General features: G+C 60.3%; 3 protein-coding genes across 4 annotated transcripts in view; 2 read left to right on the top strand and 1 right to left on the bottom strand.

The window, feature by feature from the left end:
• Positions 1 to 15,087, top strand: part of GNA11 (G protein subunit alpha 11) — a 28,660-nt gene extending 13,573 nt beyond the window's left edge. Inside the window, exons 2-7 of the mRNA XM_032176816.2 lie at positions 1,309 to 1,493; positions 4,471 to 4,625; positions 6,098 to 6,226; positions 9,995 to 10,124; positions 10,277 to 10,430; positions 12,084 to 15,087. Of these exons, the coding sequence (XP_032032707.1) occupies positions 1,309 to 1,493; positions 4,471 to 4,625; positions 6,098 to 6,226; positions 9,995 to 10,124; positions 10,277 to 10,430; positions 12,084 to 12,274 (944 nt within the window). The 3' untranslated portion in view covers positions 12,275 to 15,087. The remainder of the gene's footprint in view (positions 1 to 1,308; positions 1,494 to 4,470; positions 4,626 to 6,097; positions 6,227 to 9,994; positions 10,125 to 10,276; positions 10,431 to 12,083) is intronic.
• Positions 1 to 20,236, bottom strand: part of ZNF77 (zinc finger protein 77) — a 263,032-nt gene that overhangs the window by 185,582 nt on the left and 57,214 nt on the right. The window lies entirely within an intron of this gene.
• LOC116483717 (large ribosomal subunit protein uL29-like) overlaps positions 15,862 to 20,236 on the top strand; it is a 7,585-nt gene continuing 3,210 nt past the window's right edge. The window contains exon 1 of the mRNA XM_058428765.1: positions 15,862 to 16,011. Within this exon, the coding sequence (XP_058284748.1) occupies positions 15,862 to 16,011 (150 nt within the window). The remainder of the gene's footprint in view (positions 16,012 to 20,236) is intronic.

Here is a 20,236-nt window from a genome sequence, read left to right as displayed (position 1 = left end):
AGGAGCCACTCACAAGCTGGCTCCCTCTAGTGGCTGTTGGTGGGAGGCCTCAGTTCCTCACCACGTGGGCCTCTCAGTGAAGCTGCTTGAGGGTCCTCACAGCATGGCGGCTGCCTACCCCAGAGCCCGTGACCGGAGACTGAGGGCAAGGAGGAAGCCCTGTGCCTTTTGTGAACTAGCCTTGGAGATGGCACACTGTCGCTTCCATCACATTCTGTTTGCTAGAAGCAGGTCACTAAGTCCAGCCCATGCTCAAGGGGAGGGAAATTAGGCTCCAATATTGGAAGGGATGAGCATCAGAGATTTGTGGACACACTGGAAAACCCAGCATTGGCATCCCAGCATGTGAGGGTGGGGAAAAGTGGGGAGATGGAGTCTCTGCCCAGGAGGTGACCAGGTAGTGAGAGGCAGAGGCAGGAGAGGGGCTGGAGTGAGGACCCTCATGTCACCCAGAATGTGTGGGGGGCTCATCTGGAGGCTGGGGTGGAGAGACAGCTGGCCACGTGGGCCCCCTTCCCGATAGTTTTTCCAGGCTGACTTGCTGATCCTTTTGATCCTCTGGGGCCCTGAGACCCTCATTGTGCCCATCTCTGAGACGGGGTGGTAGCGTACTCGTCTCTCGAAGCATCGTGGGTATTAGCAAGGTCGCGGCAGGCATGGAGATGCAAAGGGGTTCAGGGATGTGCTCAGGGCCGCCTGCGGCAGGCATAATGGTCCTGGCTGACCCCGCCACAGCACCAAGAGGGAGAGGGGAGAGCCTCGTGGGTGCTTGGTGCGCAGGGGGCAGTGTGGCCGTGGCCGCTGAGCAAAGCTCTGGGGAAGGGGGCGCCCAGCCCTTGGGGTGGTCTGTGCAGAGATGCCGTTGGGGTGAGCCCATCTGTCGGGGCACCACCGCCGCATCTGTGCGCTGTCCCTCTGGCGGGCGTTGGTCATGAACTGGTGTGACCGTGGCAGAGCTGCACAGTCCCAGCTGCGGGGCTGGTGCCATGCGACTTGATTTTGCCTGAGACCGTGTGGTCTTTGACGTAAATACCAACAATTGGCCCCCAGGAAAGTGTGTCCTTGCAGAACTTCTGGAAAAGGGGTGGTCCCAATAAGACCCTGGCTTGGTGGAGGATGGGAAGGGCGCTTTGTAAACTCTTTCCGAGGAGTCAGGAGGCTGTGGCGTCTGGTGGAGAGACGGTCAGCCTCACGTGCCTTGGTTTCCTGTGCTGGGCGCTGCAGCACGGCGGGGTCTGGGTAAGAGGGGGCAGCAGCACGAGGGTCGGACCCCGGCTGCCGCCCGCCCTCATGTGCCCCGTCCCCCAGGCACGGGCGAGAGCGGGAAGAGCACTTTCATCAAGCAGATGCGCATCATCCACGGCGCCGGCTACTCGGAGGAGGACAAGCGTGGCTTCACCAAGCTCGTCTACCAGAACATCTTCACCGCCATGCAGGCCATGATCCGGGCCATGGAGACGCTCAAGATCCTCTACAAGTACGAGCAGAACAAGGTGAGCCCACGGGCACCTGGGGAGGGGGGCACCTGGGCAGCTGTGGGCTTGGCGGTGAGCGCGGTGGCCGTGCTGCCAGGGTGGGGCCGTGCCGGGGGTCCCGGCCGGCCCAGGCTACCCCGGTCATCCATCCGTTCCTGTCGTGGACATGGAAACAGCAACCGCTGCCTTCCTGGGGGCCAGCTGGAGAGTTGTGATGGGCATTGCGTGGCCAAGCCCCACAGCCTCCCTCCCAAGTAGCTGTGGGCACCTGCATCCTGCGGGTGGGGAAGCTGAGGCCCTGTGAGGTGAGCCGCTCGCCCAGGTCGCCTCGGGACTAAGCAGCGTGAACATCTGGTTCTGGCCCCTTCCCCGGGCTGAGCAGCCTACCAGGCACCTCGTGTCGGCCCTCACACTCACCCATGGGGCCGTACTTCTCACCTTCTCACACTGTTTTTTTTTGTTTTGAAAACAGGGTCTTGCTCTGTCGCCCAGGCTGGAGTGCAGTAGAATGGTCAAGGCTCAGCGCAGCCTGGACCTCCTGGGCTCAGGTGATCCTACCTCAGCCTCCCGGGTAGCTGGGACTACAGGTGCATCACCACTCCTAGCTAATTTTTGCATTTTTTGTAGAGATGGAATTTCACCATGTTGCCCAGGCTGGTCTTGAACTCCTGGGCTCAAGCAGTCCTCCGGCTTTGGCCTCCCAAAGTGCTGGGATTACAGGTGTGAGCCACCATGCCTGGCCTCCGCGCTGGTTTTTTTCTTCTTTTTTTTTTTAATAAAGTAGAGGTCGTTCGATGCCCTGTTTTTAAATCACAGCTTTATTGAGTTATAATTCACATTCTATGCGCTGCACTTGCTTAAAGTGTATAATTTGGTGGTTTTCGATATGTTTGCGTAGTCGTCACCGCTGTCGGGTTCCAGAACACTTCATCTTCTCAAAGGAAGCCCCTTCCCCATCGGCCATCACTCCCACCCCCTCCTCCAGCCCCGGCACCCACACATCCCCCTCCTGCCTCTGTGGATCGGCCTGTCCTGAACTTTTCATAGAAATGGGATTGCACGCCATGTGGCCTTTTGTGTCCGGCGTCTCTCACTGAGCGTGACGTCCTCAAGGTGCATCCACACAGTGGCCTGTGTCAGAGCCTCGTCCCTGTTCATGGCTGAGTTATGTTCCAGTGCATGGAGGGACCGTATATTTGCCCGTTTATCTCCTGGCGAACATTTGAGCACCTTCATGTGTGGGCTGTTGGGAACGGAGCTGCCGTGACCGTCTGTGGACGTGTGTTTATGTGGATGACGTGTTCCCTTCCCTCAGTTGCATGCTACGCCTGGGAGCAAAATTGCTGGGTCCCAGGGTGACTCTGGCTTTGCCCTCTGAGAAGCGTCCAGAGAATTTCCCCCAGTGGCCGCCCTATGGGACAAGCCCAGCAGCTGTGCAGCTGTGCAGCCGTGGCTCCTGCCAGTGGCCTCCCTGGGGCCTTCCAGCCGAGGGGCCATTGATGCCACTTTTGTAGCCCTGTTTTCAGGGGTAGGCTCTTGCCCTTAGATCTTGGTTTGCCACTTGCCCTGTCTCCCACTGTGATCTCTTCCAGCTGTGGCCCTCTCTGAGAGTCCACATTCATATTTGGGCTTAGATCTCCATCAGCTTCTGAAACAGGCGTCTGCAAACTGCACTGATTTTGTCGATAAAGTTTTACTGGCACATACCAATTTCTGCCATGTTGCCCATGGTGCTTCAGCAGCAGCAGCAGAGCCGAGTGCTGGAGACAGTCCGTGTGGTCGGGAAAGCTGGGTGTGCTCTCTGGTTCTCTGCAGAAGCAGATTGCTGCTCCCTAATCTGGAAGTTTCCAGGGAGTGGGATTTTTGGGGTTTGTGTCTCTTTTTCCAAGTCCCCCTAGGTGTGCTTATCCCAGCCCAGATTGAGAGGCTGGGGGCAGGGCAAGGGGAGGGCTGAAGTTGGAGTCGGGGCCAGGGAGCATTGCTCAGAGGGGACAAGCAAGGGCTGAGTCCCCACTCTGGGAGGGCCCCGTGGCTCCCAGAGCCCAGGGCAAGACTCCCTTCTTTCCCATCTGGGTCCCACCCAGTATGTCCCCTCCCCAGTCCCTCAGCCGAACTGTGGCTGGTCATGTCGGCCTGTGCACCCCGGGGACGGGGACGGGGACATAGAGCATCAGGAGAGGAAAGGACGGCCCCCCAACAGTGTCTGCCCCGAAGGGTGTGCGTGTGTGTGTGCAAGCGCGTGTCTGTGCGGTCGGCCTTCCTTTGTGACAGGGCAGCAAGCTGGGGCCTGATGCCACCTGCCGTCCAGGGTTCCGTGAGCGGGAGGCGGCTCGTGTTGGGGCACTGTGTAAACCGTTGAGTGCGGCAGCTCGGGGGCCGCACGCTGTCCTTAGCACCGGGTGTGGTGTCTGCTCTTGATAGTGTTTGATAAGCATTTTTCGGACGAAAGAGAGAAGCCGGCGGGGCAGAAACCGAGTCTGGAGCTGCACACTGCGGGCGATGCCGCTGGTTGCAACGCCCTGTGACTGGGCTTCCTGCCTCCCGGTGTGTCTGGAGAATTCGAGGCAGCGAGTGCTGGGGTTGTTGGCCCCCTCCCGGCCCCGCTGCCTTCTGTCGTCGTGCTCGGTTGTGCTTGGCACTGCACTGCCCTCCTGTGGGTCCTGGGTTTGAAGCATGTGTGTCCTACGCATGCTTGTTCCCCACACCATCCCCTCCCCACCTCTGAGAAGTGAATCGAAGCCCGGCCTCCCCAGCACCCTGCAGACCGCACCGCTGGGAGGCTTTGCTTGTGGGGCCTTGTTCGGAGGAACCGCACCGCGAGGCGGCCTCACGTTTTTCTGACATGTGTTCACACGAAACTGTCAGTGGTCCTGACTGCGCAGCCTGTGAGATGCTGCCCGGGGCAGCCGAGGCCCGGAAGAGGGGCTGTCACGAGCTTCCTGGTGGCTGTGTGGCCCTGGCGAGCTCTCGGCCTCTCCCCTGCCCGCCCTCGCAGGCCAATGCGCTCCTGATCCGGGAGGTGGACGTGGAGAAGGTGACCACCTTCGAGCATCAGTACGTCAGCGCCATCAAGACCCTGTGGGAGGACCCGGGCATCCAGGAGTGCTACGACCGCAGGCGCGAGTACCAGCTCTCCGACTCCGCCAAGTAGTGAGTGCGCCGCACTGCCGGCGGCCTGGGAATGGCAGCTGCTGGCCAGCGCCTGTGGTGCCCCCTGCCCGCTCACCGGGGGCAGGGACGCGGTGGGCCCCGGCCACCTGGCTGGACGGAGGGACCAGAGCAGATCCCTGGACGGGCCACGCCTTGGCAGGAGCCAGTGGACTCTGGTGTGACACTGGCCTCCTTGTACGCCTGGCCCTGCCGCTGCCCTCCCCGGGTCAGGACTGAGCTCCTCGCCACCCTTGGTGCTGGAGCCTGGCCTGTGGCCTGTGGGGGAAACCCACGGTCTCCTAGGAGGGCCGTGGGATGGGAGGTGGACACACCCTGGGCCGTCTCGCTCCTGCCTGTGGCATCGTCCCCAGAGCCACGTCTCCCACTAGTGACTGGCTGTGACCTTGACCGATGTCAGGGTTCTCCCAGTCTCTGGGCCTGGGAGAGGGGGTGACTTGTGCGCTGACAGGTGGCCGGGCCATGGCTGCAGGCGGAGGCCCCCGCGCGGCAGGCTGTGCACTGCTGCCCTCCATGCTTGGCAGGCAGAGGCCCCAGCCCTCCCCCAGCACCGGGAGAGAGACCCTATGGGGACAGGGACAGCCCGTCCTCCGTGTGTTCCCTGCCTCTGGGAGGCTGTGGGAGGGCCCAGATAACCAAGCACTTGGAACGAAACGCCAGGGCCTCTGCGCAGTGCCGGAAAGTTCTGAGCAGGCACTCAGCCTCCCCACCCCCTTACAGCCCCCACCCCAGGCAGACCACTCGAGGGGCACCCCACTCAGCACTGCCCAGGGCGTCAGAAATGGGAAACCGTCACAGCCCAGAGGGCCTCAGGAGATGCCACGGCTAAATGCCGGGTGGGGTCCCAGAGAGGGGTTGTGGGCTGGGCAGGAAAAGGCATGAGGGGAACCAAGGAAGCCGGAATCAAGCGTGGACTTCAGTAGCTGCGCTGTGTAGACACTGGCTCATTGCCCGTGGTGGGGGCCGCACCCGCACACAGGGAGCAGCAGGGAGACGGGCACGGGGGTCTGCTGGGACCTCTGCAGCTTCCTCTGCAGCTGCGACTCTCCTAATGATGCGCCTATTTGTGAAGCCTCATCCCTGGGGCCAGCCAGGCCTCTCTCGGGAAGTCCCCTGCCCTGGGTCTCCGTCTCCCTCCTTGGTGGCCGCCTCTGGGTAGCTCTACTGCAAACCCCTCAAACCAGCTGGAGTCCTCGTCCTGGGGCTTTCTTGTGCTGGGTCATTTCTGTCCCCTGAGACCCCAGAGAGGATAGAGGTTGGGAGGCTCGTATCCCGACCCCAGGGTCTCCATTGGCCTGAGCCCTCTGGGCTGCTTCAGACACTGCTGTAGGTGGCGCGGTGCGCGGTCCACCCCCTCCCGGTGGCTTCCCGTCCTCCTGCTGGTTTGGGTGCTGTGTCCCTGTCCTGCCCCCTGCCCCCGGCAGCCGGCCTGAGCACCCCCCGCTGTGTTGCAGCTACCTGACCGATGTTGACCGCATCGCCACCTCGGGCTACCTGCCCACTCAGCAGGACGTGCTGCGGGTCCGCGTGCCCACCACCGGCATCATCGAGTACCCTTTCGACCTGGAGAACATCATCTTCAGGTACCGCCCGGGCCACAGCAGGCGGGAGGGGGCACTGAGAGGCTCACTTGCCCACTGTGCCGGCCACGCCTGCGCACCCAGTGCTTTGGGAGGCCAAGGCGGGAGGATTGCCTGAGTTCAGGAGTTTGAGACCATCCTGGGCAACATAGCCAGACCTCATCTCTAAAAAAAATTTTAAAAATTAGCCGGGCATGGTGGTGTGCCCCTGTGGTCCCAGCTACTCAGGAGGCTGAGGCAGGAGGATCGCTCAGGCCCAGGTAGGAGGTTAAGGCTGAAGTGAGCCATGATGGCACCACTGGACTCCAGCCTGGGCGACAGAGGGAGACCCTGTTTTGTCTTATTAAACAAAAGAAAGCCCATTGGTCTTCATCCTCAGAGTGTGTTTGACCAGGTCAGGAGATAAGATTTATCTCTAAGTATGTGTGAGCCAGGGCCACACAGGGAGGGAGCTGTGGGGGTGTGGGGGGCATGGTCACATCCATCCAGACCGGCAGCCGAAGAGACCTGGCAGGGAGGACATTTGACGGGACCTCCAGGACGGGCCGGGGGCCTGGATGGAGCGAGCATGGGGCTGGGGTCTGGGGTGCCGGCTGGAGCAGGGGGTGCCGCACAGTGCGGGAGGAGTCATAGGGACTGAGGCTACCAGGGGAGGGGGCTCATGGGGACCGAGGCTGTGAGGGGAGGAGGGGTCACAGGGACCGAGTGGGGAGGAGGGTCACAGGGACCGAGTGGGGAGGAGGGTCATAGGGACCGAGTGGGGAGGAGGGTCATAGGGACCGAGTGGGGAGGAGGGATCACAGGGACCGAGTGGGGAGGTGTGCTCCAGGCTGGGGTGGAGGAGCTGGAGGGTGTGGGCGGATTCTGTTCTTCACGGGCTGCCCCTGTGGATCCCGCTGGGCCTCTGGGGCTCCAGGTCCACTGTGGCTGGGGTCCGGCCAGCAGAGCAGAGTTCTCCCTGGGGACCCTCAGTGTGTCCTGTGCCTGGTAGGCTGCGCAGCTGGCTGGACTCTGCTGTCCCTGGGAACGTGGACCTTGCCTGCCTGGCTCCTGGCCCCGTAGAACATCTCCAGCGCCGAGGTCCCGGCTTTATGCGTGCCTGTCCTGGGCTGCTGGTGTCGGGCGTGAGACTCCCACCACAGGCCTTATTCCCGCCCAGTGCTGGAGGCCAGAAGGCTGAGATGCAGGTGTGGGCGGGGCCGGGTCCTTCTGAGGCCGAGGGGATCTGCCCAGGCCTCACTCGGCTCCTAGCGGTGGCCGCATCCTTGGCATTCCCTGGCTTGTGGCCGCGTTGCCCCATCCCTGCCCCCGTCCTCATGCGGCGTCCTCCCTGCCCGCGCATTTGCCTCTGTTCTCTTATAACCTGTCCTTGGCCAGGGCCACCCTACCTCTGTGTGACGTTATCCTAACCAGTGACATCCGCACAGACCCTGTTTCCACATCAGAGCCTTCCCCGGGTTCTGGTGTTTGTGCGTGTGGGGCACTGGCCGGCCCTGTCCTGGAGGGCCTCGAGGTGGCCCCGGTTGCGGGTGCCTTCTCCTGCAGCACAAGCTCGCCCTGGCACTGGCCCTCACGAGGGAATGACGCCTCCCTGCCAGGGTGTCCCCACCCAGCTGGTGCACTGCCGAGGCCATTGTGAGGGTTCCAGGAAGTCTGTGGGGTTTTCCTCGAGAGCCCTGCCCTGAGACCCACCCCAGGGCTGGGGGTGCCACCCCCTGCTGTCTGCCTGTTATCCCCACCCGTCCTCCCAGCTCGGCCTCCCAGCGCAGGCAGGGAGGATGCAGCGTGAAGATGGAGGCAGGGTTGGAGCAACGTGGCCACAAGCCACGAAACGCCAAGCTCTGGGGTGGTTCCCGGGACCCGAGCAGGTGCTGGGCCCTCAGCAGCTGTGCTGTCCTCTCTGGACCTGGGCGATGGTGTATACTGTTACGAGAATTCAAGTTTTTCTTCTTTTTTATTCACGCGGGGCCCATGACCCCAGGATAAAGCTGAGACCAGCCGGGCATAGGCCAGGGTGTGGCATGAATGTCCCCTCCCACCTCACGTCTCAGGGTCCCCTTGCAGCCCCACGCTGGCCTCATAATGGCGCAGGCCTCTGTGTCTTCTGTCAGAAATGTCCTGTCCCCTCCCTGAGCTGGGCTGAGTGTGTCACCTCCTCTCCACCATCTTCCAGGCCCTTCCCAGCACCGGATGTGCCCTCTTTTTTTTTTTTTTTTTTTTTGAGACGGAGTCTCGCTCTGTCGCCCAGGCTGGAGTGCAGTGGCACGATCTCGGCTCACTGCAAGCTCTGCCTCCCGGGTTCACGCCATTCTCCTGCCTCAGCCTCCCGAGTAGCTGGGACTACAGGCGCCCCCCACCACGCCCGGCTAATTTTTTGTATTTTTTAGTAGAGACGGGGTTTCACCGTGTTGGCCAGGATGGTCTTGATCTCCTGACCTCGTGATCCGCCCGCCTCGGCCTCCCAGTGCTGGGATTGCAGGCGTGAGCCACCGCACCCGGCCCGGCTGTGCCCTCTGTGCTGGGTGCAGAACCCCGTCCTGAGCCTACTCCTCTGCCGCTGTTGTTTCTCTGCCAGCCACCTCTGTCCACCACGAGCCGGCAGAGGGCCGGCCAGGTGCTCTGGGATGCAGCTGGAGGCCTGACCCCTGTCTGGAGGCCTTGAAGGCTGGTGGGATCGTCCCAGTGCGTGAGGAGAGGCTCCTACTCCCTCAGGTGGAGACAAGACACAGGGGGACCCGGATCCCAGCCCTGCCGGCCGCCACAGGCTTGCAGGAGAGGACTCGCGCTCCAGACGGGCTGTGGCCTGGTGTCGGCACACCCATTGCCCTCCCGCCTGGCCGCAGCTGCTGGTGCGGGCCCTCTTGTCCCTTAGAGTCACCTGGCAGATCTGTCATCCACCTGTGCCTGCTGGACTCCTCTGCAGACCAGACCAGGTGGATTTCACCACTCACATGCCCAAGGCAGCCCCGCTCTCCTCGGTAGAGTTGCAGGGACCCCGGCCTTCCCTGGGGCCTGGGGCCTGGGGCCTGGGGCCGAGGCCTGAGGGGCACTCTCCGCTTCTGCCTTTGTATTCTTTCAAGAAGACCAAAGTGCCTTTCCTCATTATAGAAAACTTACAAAAGTCACAAGTAGAAAGAGGCAAACGTCTTGTAAGGAACGCACGCCCGCAGACATCATCTAGGCTGATTTTCTTCTGCTTGTGTGTGGCCTGAGAGTGTGAGGTTGAGCTGCTCACCACGCGGGGCGGGGCGCTGTGCCCGCTCTTCTGCCCTAGCAGGACATCGGCAACTCTGCCCTCTGCAGCCGTCACTGGAGGGTCCCTGCAGGGAGCAACTGTGGCATCAGTGTTTACTCCTGCGAGTGACGCTTGGTGAACATCTGTGTCCCTGGCCCCAGCGAGGGGAAAGGCTTCTGTGCCCAGGGTGACATCCAGATGCCGGACGTAGGGTCCCTGGGCACCCATCGCAGGTTCCCGCAGCAGCTGGCGCCCAGAAGCCTCTGGGTTCTCACACCCCCACACTAGCGCCCGCTTCCCTGGGCCCAGTGGCCTCAGGCCCCTTTGCCAGTGAGGGAAGGGTGTGCAGTGGTCACTCCCGGAGGCGGTGCAGCCGCTCTGAGAGCCTCCTTGCCGGTTCTAACAGTGGGGGCTCTTCCTGCTCCCGCTGCTGTCAGTCTGGTGTGGCAGGAGGGGCCTGGGTGGGAGCCGTCCTGGGATTGCAGACTGGGCCTTGGGGCCCCATTTGGCTGAGTCCTGGTGCTGTGTCCTTTCAGGATGGTGGACGTGGGGGGCCAGCGGTCGGAGCGGAGGAAGTGGATCCACTGCTTTGAGAATGTGACATCCATCATGTTTCTCGTTGCCCTCAGCGAATACGACCAAGTCCTGGTGGAGTCGGACAATGAGGTGGGCCCTGCCCTGAGCAGGGGCAGCATGGGGGGCCGGGCCTTCCCCACCTGTTGAGCCTGGGTCCCCTCACCTGGGTCCCCTCAGCTGCCCCTTGGGCTGTGTGCAGCGGGGAGGGCCCCTCTGATCCCTGCTGCCTTCGCTCCCGCCAGAACCGGATGGAGGAGAGCAAAGCCCTGTTCCGGACCATCATCACCTACCCCTGGTTCCAGAACTCCTCCGTCATCCTCTTCCTCAACAAGAAGGACCTGCTGGAGGACAAGATCCTGTACTCGCACCTGGTGGACTACTTCCCCGAGTTCGACGGTGCGCCGGCCTGTGGCACAGGGCTCGTGGGCAGGACCTTACGGGAGCGGGGCTGGTATGGGAGAGGGGCTCATACAGGCCGGGAGCTCTAAGGGAGGGCGTCTGATGGCAGGTGCCATGTACGGGAGTGGGGTCTCAGGGAAGGGAGGTCTCGTACGAGGGGGACTTGTACGGGAACGAGTTCTCCGACGCGGGTGTCTCATACCCGTGGGAGATCTGCTAATGCAGGGACTCCTTATACAGGAGGGGTCTCGGGCAGGGGGATCGCGGGTGGGAGGGGTCTCATGGGGTGGGGGATCTCGGGTGGGGGGGTCTCGGGCGGGGGCTCTCGGGTGGGTGGGGTCTCGTACAAGGAGGGCACCATGGGAGGGGGAGTCTTGTATCGGTGGGTCTCATATGGGAGGGAGTTGTTGTATGGGGGTGTCCTGTATAGGTGATCCCATACGGGAGGGGTCTCACAGGAAGGGTTCGTGCACACTGCCAGCACCGCCCCGTGGGGACCTTGGTGGTAGTCCCTGCATCCTCCTCTGTGCCCTAGTGCCCCCACCCTTGGACCCCTCCCTCCCTACGTGGCCCCTGCCCCACGGGGCTGTGTCAGGGCAGCTGAGCCCAGCCCTCTCTGGGCCTGGGGATGACAGCCAGGGGAGGGTGTTGTGTGCCCTCTTCTGTGTGGTCAGTGGCTGCCGTTAGCGCCGTCACCACTCAGAGCTGTCCCTGCCAGGCACAGTGAGGCCCCAGGCAGCTCTGGCGCCCTCGTTTCCACCCTGGATCTGTGCTCCTCCCGCGAGTGTCGGGTGTCATCTTCGGGAGGGCCCCTCAGGGCGCCCTGCCTCTGGATGCGCAGCGGGAGGGAGGGGTCTGGCACACGGTGTGACCTCGGCCGCTGGCTGCCGGCGCAGGGCCCTGCTGTCCCTGGGCAGGGGAGTGGCGGGGGTCGCTGCACCTGCTCCAGCTCCACGTGGCCCCTGCCCCGAAGCCTGTCCTGTGGGCTCACGGAGCCCTGGTGGGGGGAGGCCAAGGGACTGGGGTATGGACCCCTGTCCCGCCAGTCCCCAGAGCAGCCCCCTGAACACCCCCAGGGGCCTTTCCACCGGGGCAGGTAGGAGTTACTGGGCGGGGCACCCGCATTGTCCAGGGTGGTGGAGGGGCAGGGGTGGCGGGTGGGAAGCAGCGCCCCTGCTGGAGCCCCGGGACGTCTCTGAGGCGCTGCCTGCAGCAGGGGCACCGTGGGTGGGTGGGAGCCGCTGTTCCTGCTCTGCGGGTTCTGTGCCCAGCCCTGGGGGCCTCTCCTCTCACCCTGGGCCTTCTCAGGGCAGCCATGCCAGAGGCCTGCCCTGGAAGGCTGTGGCTGTGGAGCTGAGTGGATAGAGGCCGGCAGAGGGCTGAGCAGAGGGAGCAGCGGGGGGTGCAGAGCCCCAGGTTGGAGGCCTGGGCCGTGACAGCAGTGCCCTGGGGCTGCAATGGGATTGGCACCGCAGCTCACCCGGGGAGGGATGGGAGCTGTGGCCCATCAGGCATGCAGTGGGCTCTGGGCTGGGGGTCGAGCTGGGTGGGCCGTGGGCCTTACTCATCCCCTGGGAGTGACAAAGGGGCCCACGCGTCCCTTGCCCTGGGCCGGGCTGGGGCACAGGCTCACCCTCTGCCCTCCCCCAGGTCCCCAGCGGGACGCCCAGGCGGCGCGGGAGTTCATCCTGAAGATGTTCGTGGACCTGAACCCCGACAGCGACAAGATCATCTACTCACACTTCACATGTGCCACCGACACGGAGAACATCCGCTTCGTGTTCGCGGCCGTGAAGGACACCATCCTGCAGCTCAACCTCAAGGAGTACAACCTGGTCTGAGCGCCCAGGCCCAGGGAGACGGGACGGAGACACGGGGCAGGACCTTCCTTCCACGGAGCCTGCGGCTGCCGGGCGGGTGGCGCTGCCGAGCCCGGGCCGGGGCCTCTGCCCGCGGGAGTTTTTTTTTTTGTTTTTTTTTTTTCATATTTTTAACAAATGGTTTTTATTTCACAGTTATCAGGGGATGTACATCTCTCCCTCTGTACACTTCGCGCACCTTCTCACCTTTTGTCAACTGCAAAGGCAGCCTTTTTCTGGCCTTGACTTATGGCTCGCTTTTTTCTAAAAAAAAAAAAAAAAAAAAGAAAAAAAAAGCAACAAAACATAAAACACACATGCGCCCCGTGCCCCCAGTGACTCTGGGCCTCACAGAGCCCCCGCCAGCCAGCATGGGGGCCCGCCCGCAGCCAGTCACGCACCCCCACCCCGCAGCCCCCCATGGCTGTCCTTCCAACCCCACGTGCTTTTTCTTTCTCCCGCCCGCTTCTTTTCTTCATCACGAAAGGCGTGGAGACTCGGAGACGGACGTTTTTCCCCTTTTTTAAGTTATTGACGCCCAGTGCGCCTCGCCTCTTCACGAATCAATGCTGTGCTTTGCCCACTGGACTCCTGAAGAGGGGGTGGGGGGCTCCCTCAGTTGCCCACCCTGGGAAGTGCCTAACTTTTTTTTTTTTTTTTTTTTGAGTTAAAAGAACGCCTGACTTGCAGGTTGAAGAAACGCCCTGGACCCTCTCTCATGGCCGGGTTCCCCGTCCCTCTGCAGAGGCTGGGAAGGGTCCCCGGGCTGGAGCCCTGGGGGCTCCTCTGGGCTGTGCCTCCGGGGCCAACACTGGCCGCTTGGGGCTGCCTGGGGACTCCAGAGGGCTGCATGGCCACCCTGCCCTGGCTGGAGTGCACCCCACCGGAGCCCACGTGGGCTGGGCGGCTGGAGGGACGGTCCCCCCGGTGACACTGGGAGAAAGGCCACTTGGATGGGGGCGTTTCTTTCTGTTTTGTTCCGCTTTGTGATGTCACCAATTTGGAAACAGGGTGGGTGGGGACTTTTACAGAATATTCTCAGGTGTGTACCCGAGAGGCAGAGAGAGGGATGTGGCCGGCAGCTCTGTGTGTGGCCTTGTCCCAAGCACTTGTGTCCGCCCCCGAGCGCCGCCCCCGGGGAGCGGGAAGCCAGCACTCGCACTTTGGCCAGGGGCGCGTGGAAGGTGGCGGCAGGCACCGGCCTGGGCAGCTTCCAGGCCTGGCTGGCCACGGCCCGAGGGGGAGCCCGCCAGGCCACGCCGCACTGAGCCACAGCCCCGGGGGCCACCTCCCGGGGCCCCTTTAGGCACTGAGACTGGTTCTCCCTGAGAGACTCGGAAGGTGGGGAACGAGGGGACTGTTTGGGGAGGTGGCTTTTTCGTCTGCTGTTGACTGAACACTACGGCACCCTGTGGTTCTGGGCTTCGCACAACTGTCCTAGGGATGGATCGCCTGTGCTGCCTTCGCCCGCCGCCACGCCGGGACCCTGCACGGCTGCTTCTGGCCTCGACAGATGACAAAAGAAAGCCCCAAAATAGGACCACCCCGACCAGCAGTTCCTGCCTGCCCGTCTGCCACTGTCAGGCCTGCCCTGGCCTCCTCGTCCGAAGGGCTGTCTGCTGGCTTCTGGGGGGAGAAGAGCGGGGAGCCCTGTGGAGGGGGCGGGGGAGACCAGGTCAGGGCAGCTACATGTCTGGTGATCAGCCCCATGGGGAGACGGGGCCAGCGGGACCCCCCCTCCCCGCCCTGCTTCCCCACGCGACTTTTCTTCTGTCTCGCCCAGAAGCGTCCTTTTTTTGTGTGCCAGGTGTCTACCTAAGAGGGTTGTCGCCAGAAGCCCCCCATGGCGAGTTCTGGGGCCCGGCAGTGCCTTGGGGGAGCAGATGGGGCCACCCCTGGCAGGGCCGCTGCAACCCTTTCCGGCAGCAGAGCCCTCTGGGAGGCCTGTGCTTGTGGCATCTCTTGAGGGCCCAGATCGCACAAGGTGACCTGGCCGTGGTCTGAGGGTGGAGTCGCTCAGCACGCAGGCCGGGGCGCTGCTGGGCTAAGTATTAGCCCTTCCCAGGGAGAGGGCTGTGCCAAGCATCCCAGAGCTGGGCTGGGGCCGCCAAAACGTCTTGGCCTGGATCCTCTGGGTCTGAGTGCCTGATCCTCTGCCCCCAAAAAAGTGGAGGTGGGTGTTGCAGGCCCAGGGCAGGGGTGCCTGCCCCAGGAGAGTCCCAGGCAGTGGTTCTCGTGCCAGTGGCACCCAGGGGCAGGGACAGCCAACCCCCACCCTGGCCACGTGTGGGGCCGCATGTGGGGTGTGTGTTTTTACCTTGGTGAATCTCACCTGCCAACGCTTTCTCGTGAGTGCCGACCACCTTCTCCGACCATGTCACGCCCAGGCGGCCGCAGCCCCCGGCCACTGCAAGACCCACGCCCTGGGTCTCCCAGCTCCCCCAGAGGGACATCCCCGTGCCAGTGTCCCCCAGTGGTGGCAGCAGATCCTGGGGCCGGCCTGGCGGACGGGACCCGGTGATACTTGTATATTACACAGTCTTGATTTCAGACAATTTCAACCTTAATCTATTTAAAGAATATTCTATACAAGCTGTTTTTAAGCCTTTTACCATTTGAAATGCATGTGTTGTGCGCGCTGGGGATGGGAGGAGGGGCTGAGGGGATGGCTCAGTGTCACCTCCCACAGCCACCGGCCCTGACCCGTAATCCAGACACTGATGGAAGTCGACTTTTCATATCTTTCTCCTGAAATGAACTCTGTTTTAAATTGGAATAAATTTTGTTCCTAAATGCTGGCGGCCCCCTTCTGGTTTATTTCCTGTTGTCCTTCGAAGGGGGCTGGGGGGAAGTGTGCAGAGGCCTGGCCCCCAGGAGCCCTGGAGTTGCCTAGGGCATTGCCTGACCTCAGTGGGGCCGCCTGGGTGCCTCCGCACGACCTCCGCACCGTGTCCCGAGGCCCCTCCCCTGTCATCTTCTTTGACCCTTCGCTTCAAGTTCATTTCACTAGCACCAGGCCAGAGCAACCTGCTTGGGAAACGCCACCTTGTTTGGGGGCTGGGGACAAGGGAGTGAGACGGGGAGGAGCCCACCCAGGTCCCAGGCTGGCCTGCCCGTCACCTTCCAGGGCTCCCTCCCGGCCTCCATGTCTGTAAGCTGCGGGTGTGGGACCTCTGCAGCCTTCAGTTATTTTTTCCTTTTGAAAAAATTTAATTGTAAAATACAGATAACAAATTTCTAAGTGCACAGCTCAGCAGCATTAAGTGTATCCACACGGTTGTGCAGCCATCACCACCATCCTCTCCAGAACTTTTATCTTCCCAAACTGAAACTCTGTCCCCATGAAACACTCAGTCCCTGTCCCCCTCCCCAGCCCCTGGCACCCCCCATCCTACTTTCCGTCTCCGTGAATCTGACGGCTCTATGGACCTCCTAGGAGTGGAACCGTGGGGTGTGCCCTTCTGTCTCCGGGGTCTGTCACTGAACGTGACGTCCTCAAGGTGCATCCACACTGAAGCCTGTGTCCGATTCCCTTCCTTTTCGTGGCTCAGTAATATTCCACTGTGTGGATGGGCCACGCTGTGTTGATCCGTCTGTCATCGACGGACGTCTGGGTGGCTTCCACCTTGTGGCTGTTGGCAATCGTGCCGCTGTGCACCTGCGTGTGCAAGCTTCTGTTTGATTCCCTCCTGTCCGTCCTTGTGGGTGTGCATCCGGAGGTAGCATTGCTGGGTCCTCTGGTCTTTTTTTTTTTTTTTTTTATGCACCTTGAGGAGTCTCACTCTGTCGCCAGGCTGGAATGCAGTGGCACGATCTCGGCTCACTGCAACCTCCACCTCCCGGGTTCAAGCAATGCTCCTGCCTCAGCCTCCTGAGTAGCTGGGACTACAGGCGCCCGCCATCACGCCCGGCTAATTTTTATATTTTTAGTAGAGACGGGGTTTCACCATGTTGACCAGGCTGGTCTCCATCTTGACCTCGTGATCCTCCCACCTCGGCATCTCAAAGTGCTGGGATTACAGGCGTGGGCCACCGCGCCCGGCCTCTATATTAATTTTTTGGGGAGCCGCCCAACTTTTCCACAGCAGCTGTGCCATGTCACATCCCGCCAGCTGCACACAAGGGTGCCATTCCCTCACATCCTCTTTCAGTTTCATTGAGTCCGTTAGGCCTGTCCATCAGATAGGCCTGTCCGTCAGGCCATGAGGACCCTTGCTGTGCCCGACACTGCCCTAGATACTACAGTACAGCAGAGAAGGTGGCACTTACCAGCGAGACTTCATCCAGGAAGAGAAATGGAGCAGGGAAGTGGGACAGGATGGGGAGATGGTGGCTTTTTTTTTTTTTTTTTTTGAGACGGAGTCTTGCTCTGTCACCCAGGCTGGAGTGCAGTGGTGTGATCTCAGCTGACCTCAACCTCTTGCCTCCTGGGTTCAAGTGATTCTCCTGCCTCAGCCTCCCAAGTAGCTGGGACTACAGGCACCCGCCACCACACCCGGCTAATTTTTGTATTTTTAGTAGAGACAGGGTTTCACCATGTTGGCCAGGCTGGTCTTGAACTCCTGACCTCTGGCTATCCGCCCGCCTTGGCCTCCCAAAGTGCTGGGATTACAGGCGTGAGCCACCGTGCCCAGCCAATGGTGGCTGCTCTGGTGGGCTGTTCCTGCTGGGCTGTACAGGAAAAGGCTGAGAAAGTGGTGCATGAGTAGCATCCTGGGAGACAGGAAGGGAAGGAGCCACGCTGTGGCCTGAGGGTGAGCCAGGCAGAGGCACAGCTTATGCAAAGGCCCTGGGGCAAGACCATGCCTGGTGTGTTGGAGGAGCAGCGAGGAGGCCCGTGTGGTTGGAGTGGAGGGAGGGGGAGAGAGGGAGGGGGGAGGGCAGGGAGGGGTCGGGCTTTTACCTTCAGAGGGAGGTGGAAGCCCTGGAGGGATGCAGGCAGAGCAGGGACAGGACCTGACAGGTGCTCATAGGCGGCCTCTGGTGGCTGCTGCTAGGAGGACAGACGGGCGAGGGCGGGAGCCAGGGGACTAGGCTGGTGCAGGTGGCGATGATAGGGGTGGACCAGGTGGCAGAAGCAGAGGTGGGGGAGTCAGCTAAGGGGTGTTGAGTGCTGTGGGGAGCTGGGCCCGGCATAGATATCGCAGGTGTGTGTTGTGCCCCCAGTGGCCAGCAGGAGTCGCCCCAGACAGCTCCTTGCCTGCCCCTAGCCCCCTGCCCATCCTAAAAGGAAAACTGAGGCACAGAGGGTGAGCATCTTGCCTGAGGCAGCTTTCTCTGACGGCTGGCCAGTCCTTCCTAGGTCTTGACAACAGCCCCAGCCTGTTCAGCTGGGCAGGCAGCTCCAGCACCCCCTGCAGAATCCATAGGGCCGGGAGCAAATGAAAACACAGGGTCCCTGTTTAAAAATTCCCAGAAGGCTGGGTGCAGTGGCTCATGCCTGTTATTCCAGCACTTTGGGAGGCCGAGGCGGGCGGATCATTTGAGGTCTGGAGTTCGAGACCAGCCTGGCCAACATGGTGAAACCTCATCTCTACTTAAAATTCAAAAAATTAGCCGGGTGTGGTGGCACATGCCTGTAGTCCCAGCTACTTGGGAGGCTGAGGCACAACAATCGTTTGAACCTGGGAGGCAAAAGTTGCAGTGAGCCGAGATGATGCCACTGCACTCTAGCCTGGGCAAGGAAGTGAGACTCCTCAAGATAAATAGGCCGGGTGCAGGGGCTCATACCCATCTCTACTAAAAATACAAAAGTTAGTCAGGCGTGGCGGCTCACGCCTCTAATCCCAACACTTCGGGAGGCCGAGGTGGACGGAACACTTGAGGTCAGGAGTTCGAGACCAGCCTGGTCAACAAGGTGAAACTCCGTCTCTACCAAAAATACAAAAATTAGCTGGGTGTGGTGGTGGGCGCCTGTAGTCCCAGCTACTCCGGAGGCTGAGGCAGGAGAATTGCTTGAACCCGGGAGGCAGAGGTTTCAGTGAGCCAAGATCGTGTCTTTGCACTCCAGCCTGGGCGACAGAGTGAAACTTTCTCTAAAAAAAAGGTGGCCGGGCGCGGTGGCTCACGCCTGTAATCCCAGCACTTTGGGAAGCCGAGGCAGGCAGATCACGAGGTCAGGAGATTGAGACCATCCTGACTAACACTATGAAACCCGGTCTCTGCTAAAAACACAAAAAATTAGCCGGGCGTGGTGGCGGGCACCTGTAGTCCCAGCTACTTGGGAGGCTGAGGCAAGAGAATGGCGTGAACCCGGGAGGTGGAGCTTGCAGTGAACCGAGATTGCACCACTGCACTCCAGCCTGGGTGACTGATCAAGACTCCGTCTCAGGAGAAAAAAAAAGAATACAGAAGATCTGAATGCCACCATCAACCACACTGACATAATTGACATTTATATAGAACACTCCAATGAACAACAGCAGAATACAGTTCTTTTCTCGTCTTTTTCTCTAAAAAGAAGGGTCTCGTTTTGTCTCGCAGGCTGGAGTGTGCAGTGGCTCACTGCCTCTTCTAATTCCTCAGCTCAAATGATCCTCCTGCTGGACCTCCTGAGTAGCTGGGGCTATAGGCGTGTGCTACCACACCTGGCTAATTTTTCAATTTTTTGAGGAGATGGGGTCTTACCAAGTTCCCCGGGCTGCTTTCAATCTCCTCAAGCAGTCCTGCTGACTCAGCCTCCCAAAGTGCTGGGATTACAGCCGTGAGCCACAGTGCCCGGGCTGTATGTTCTTTCCAAGAACACATGGGATATTCAACAAGATAGGCCATATTCTGGGTCACAAAGCAAATCTTATCAAATTTAAAATAACTGAAATCAGGCCGGGTGTGGTGGCTCATGCCTGTAATCCCAGCTACTCGGGAGGCTGAGGCAGGAGAATAGCCTGAACCGGGGAGGCAAAGGTTGCAGTGAGCTGAGATTGCACCACTGCACTCCACCCTGGCAACAGAGCAAGACTCTTGACTCAAATAAATAAATAAATAAATAAAATAATTGAAATCATTCAAAGCATGGTCTTTGACCATAACAGAATCAAACTAGAAATCAATAACAGAATGATAGGTATTTGAAAAGTCTTTAAATATTTGAGAGTTAAGCAACTCACTACTAAAGGGGTTAAAGAGGAAGCCTCAAGGGAAATTAGAAAATACATTGAATTGAATGGAAATGAAAATACAACTTACCAAAATGCGTGGGATGCAGCTAAAGCAGTGATTAGAGAAATATTTATAACATTAAAATTCTTATATCAGAAAAGAAGAAAGGTCTAATTTTTTTTCTTTTTTTTGAGACAGAGTCTCCCTCTGCCCCCCAGGCTGGAGCGCAATGGTGCAATCTCGGCTTACTGCAACCTCTGCCTCTCAGGTTCAAGTGATTCTCCTGTCTCAGCCTCCTGAGTAGCTGGAATTACAGGCACCTGCCACCACACCCGGCTAATTTTTGCATTTTAGTAGTGACAGGGTTTCTCCATGTTGTCCAGGCTAGTCTCGAACTCCTGACCTCAGGTGATCCACCTGCCTCGGCTTCCCAAATTTTTGGGATTATAGCTGTGAGCCACTGTGCCTGGCCTGAAAGGTCTAATATTTTAAGCTTCTACTCCCAAGAAATTAGAAAGAGAAGAGCAAACTAAACACAAGCTAAAGAGAAAATAACAGAATAGAAATCAATGGGCCGGGCGCGGTGGCTCACGCTTGTAATCCCAGCACTTTGGGAGGCCGAGGCGGGCGGATCACGAGGTCAGGAGATCGAGACCACGGTGAAACCCCGTCTCTACTAAAAATACAAAAAATTAGCCGGGCGTGGTGGCGGGCGCCTGTAGTCCCAGCTACTCGGAGAGGCTGAGGCAGGAGAATGGCGTGAACCCGGGAGGCGGAGCTTGCAGTGAGCCGAGATTGCGCCACTGCACTCCAGCCTGGGCGACAGAGCGAGACTCCGTCTCAAAA

Source organism: Hylobates moloch, unplaced genomic scaffold, assembly GCF_009828535.3.
Source record: "Hylobates moloch isolate HMO894 unplaced genomic scaffold, HMol_V3 SCAFFOLD_15, whole genome shotgun sequence".
Classification (NCBI taxonomy): domain Eukaryota; kingdom Metazoa; phylum Chordata; class Mammalia; order Primates; family Hylobatidae; genus Hylobates; species Hylobates moloch.
This window is presented reverse-complemented; position numbering and strand designations above follow the sequence as displayed.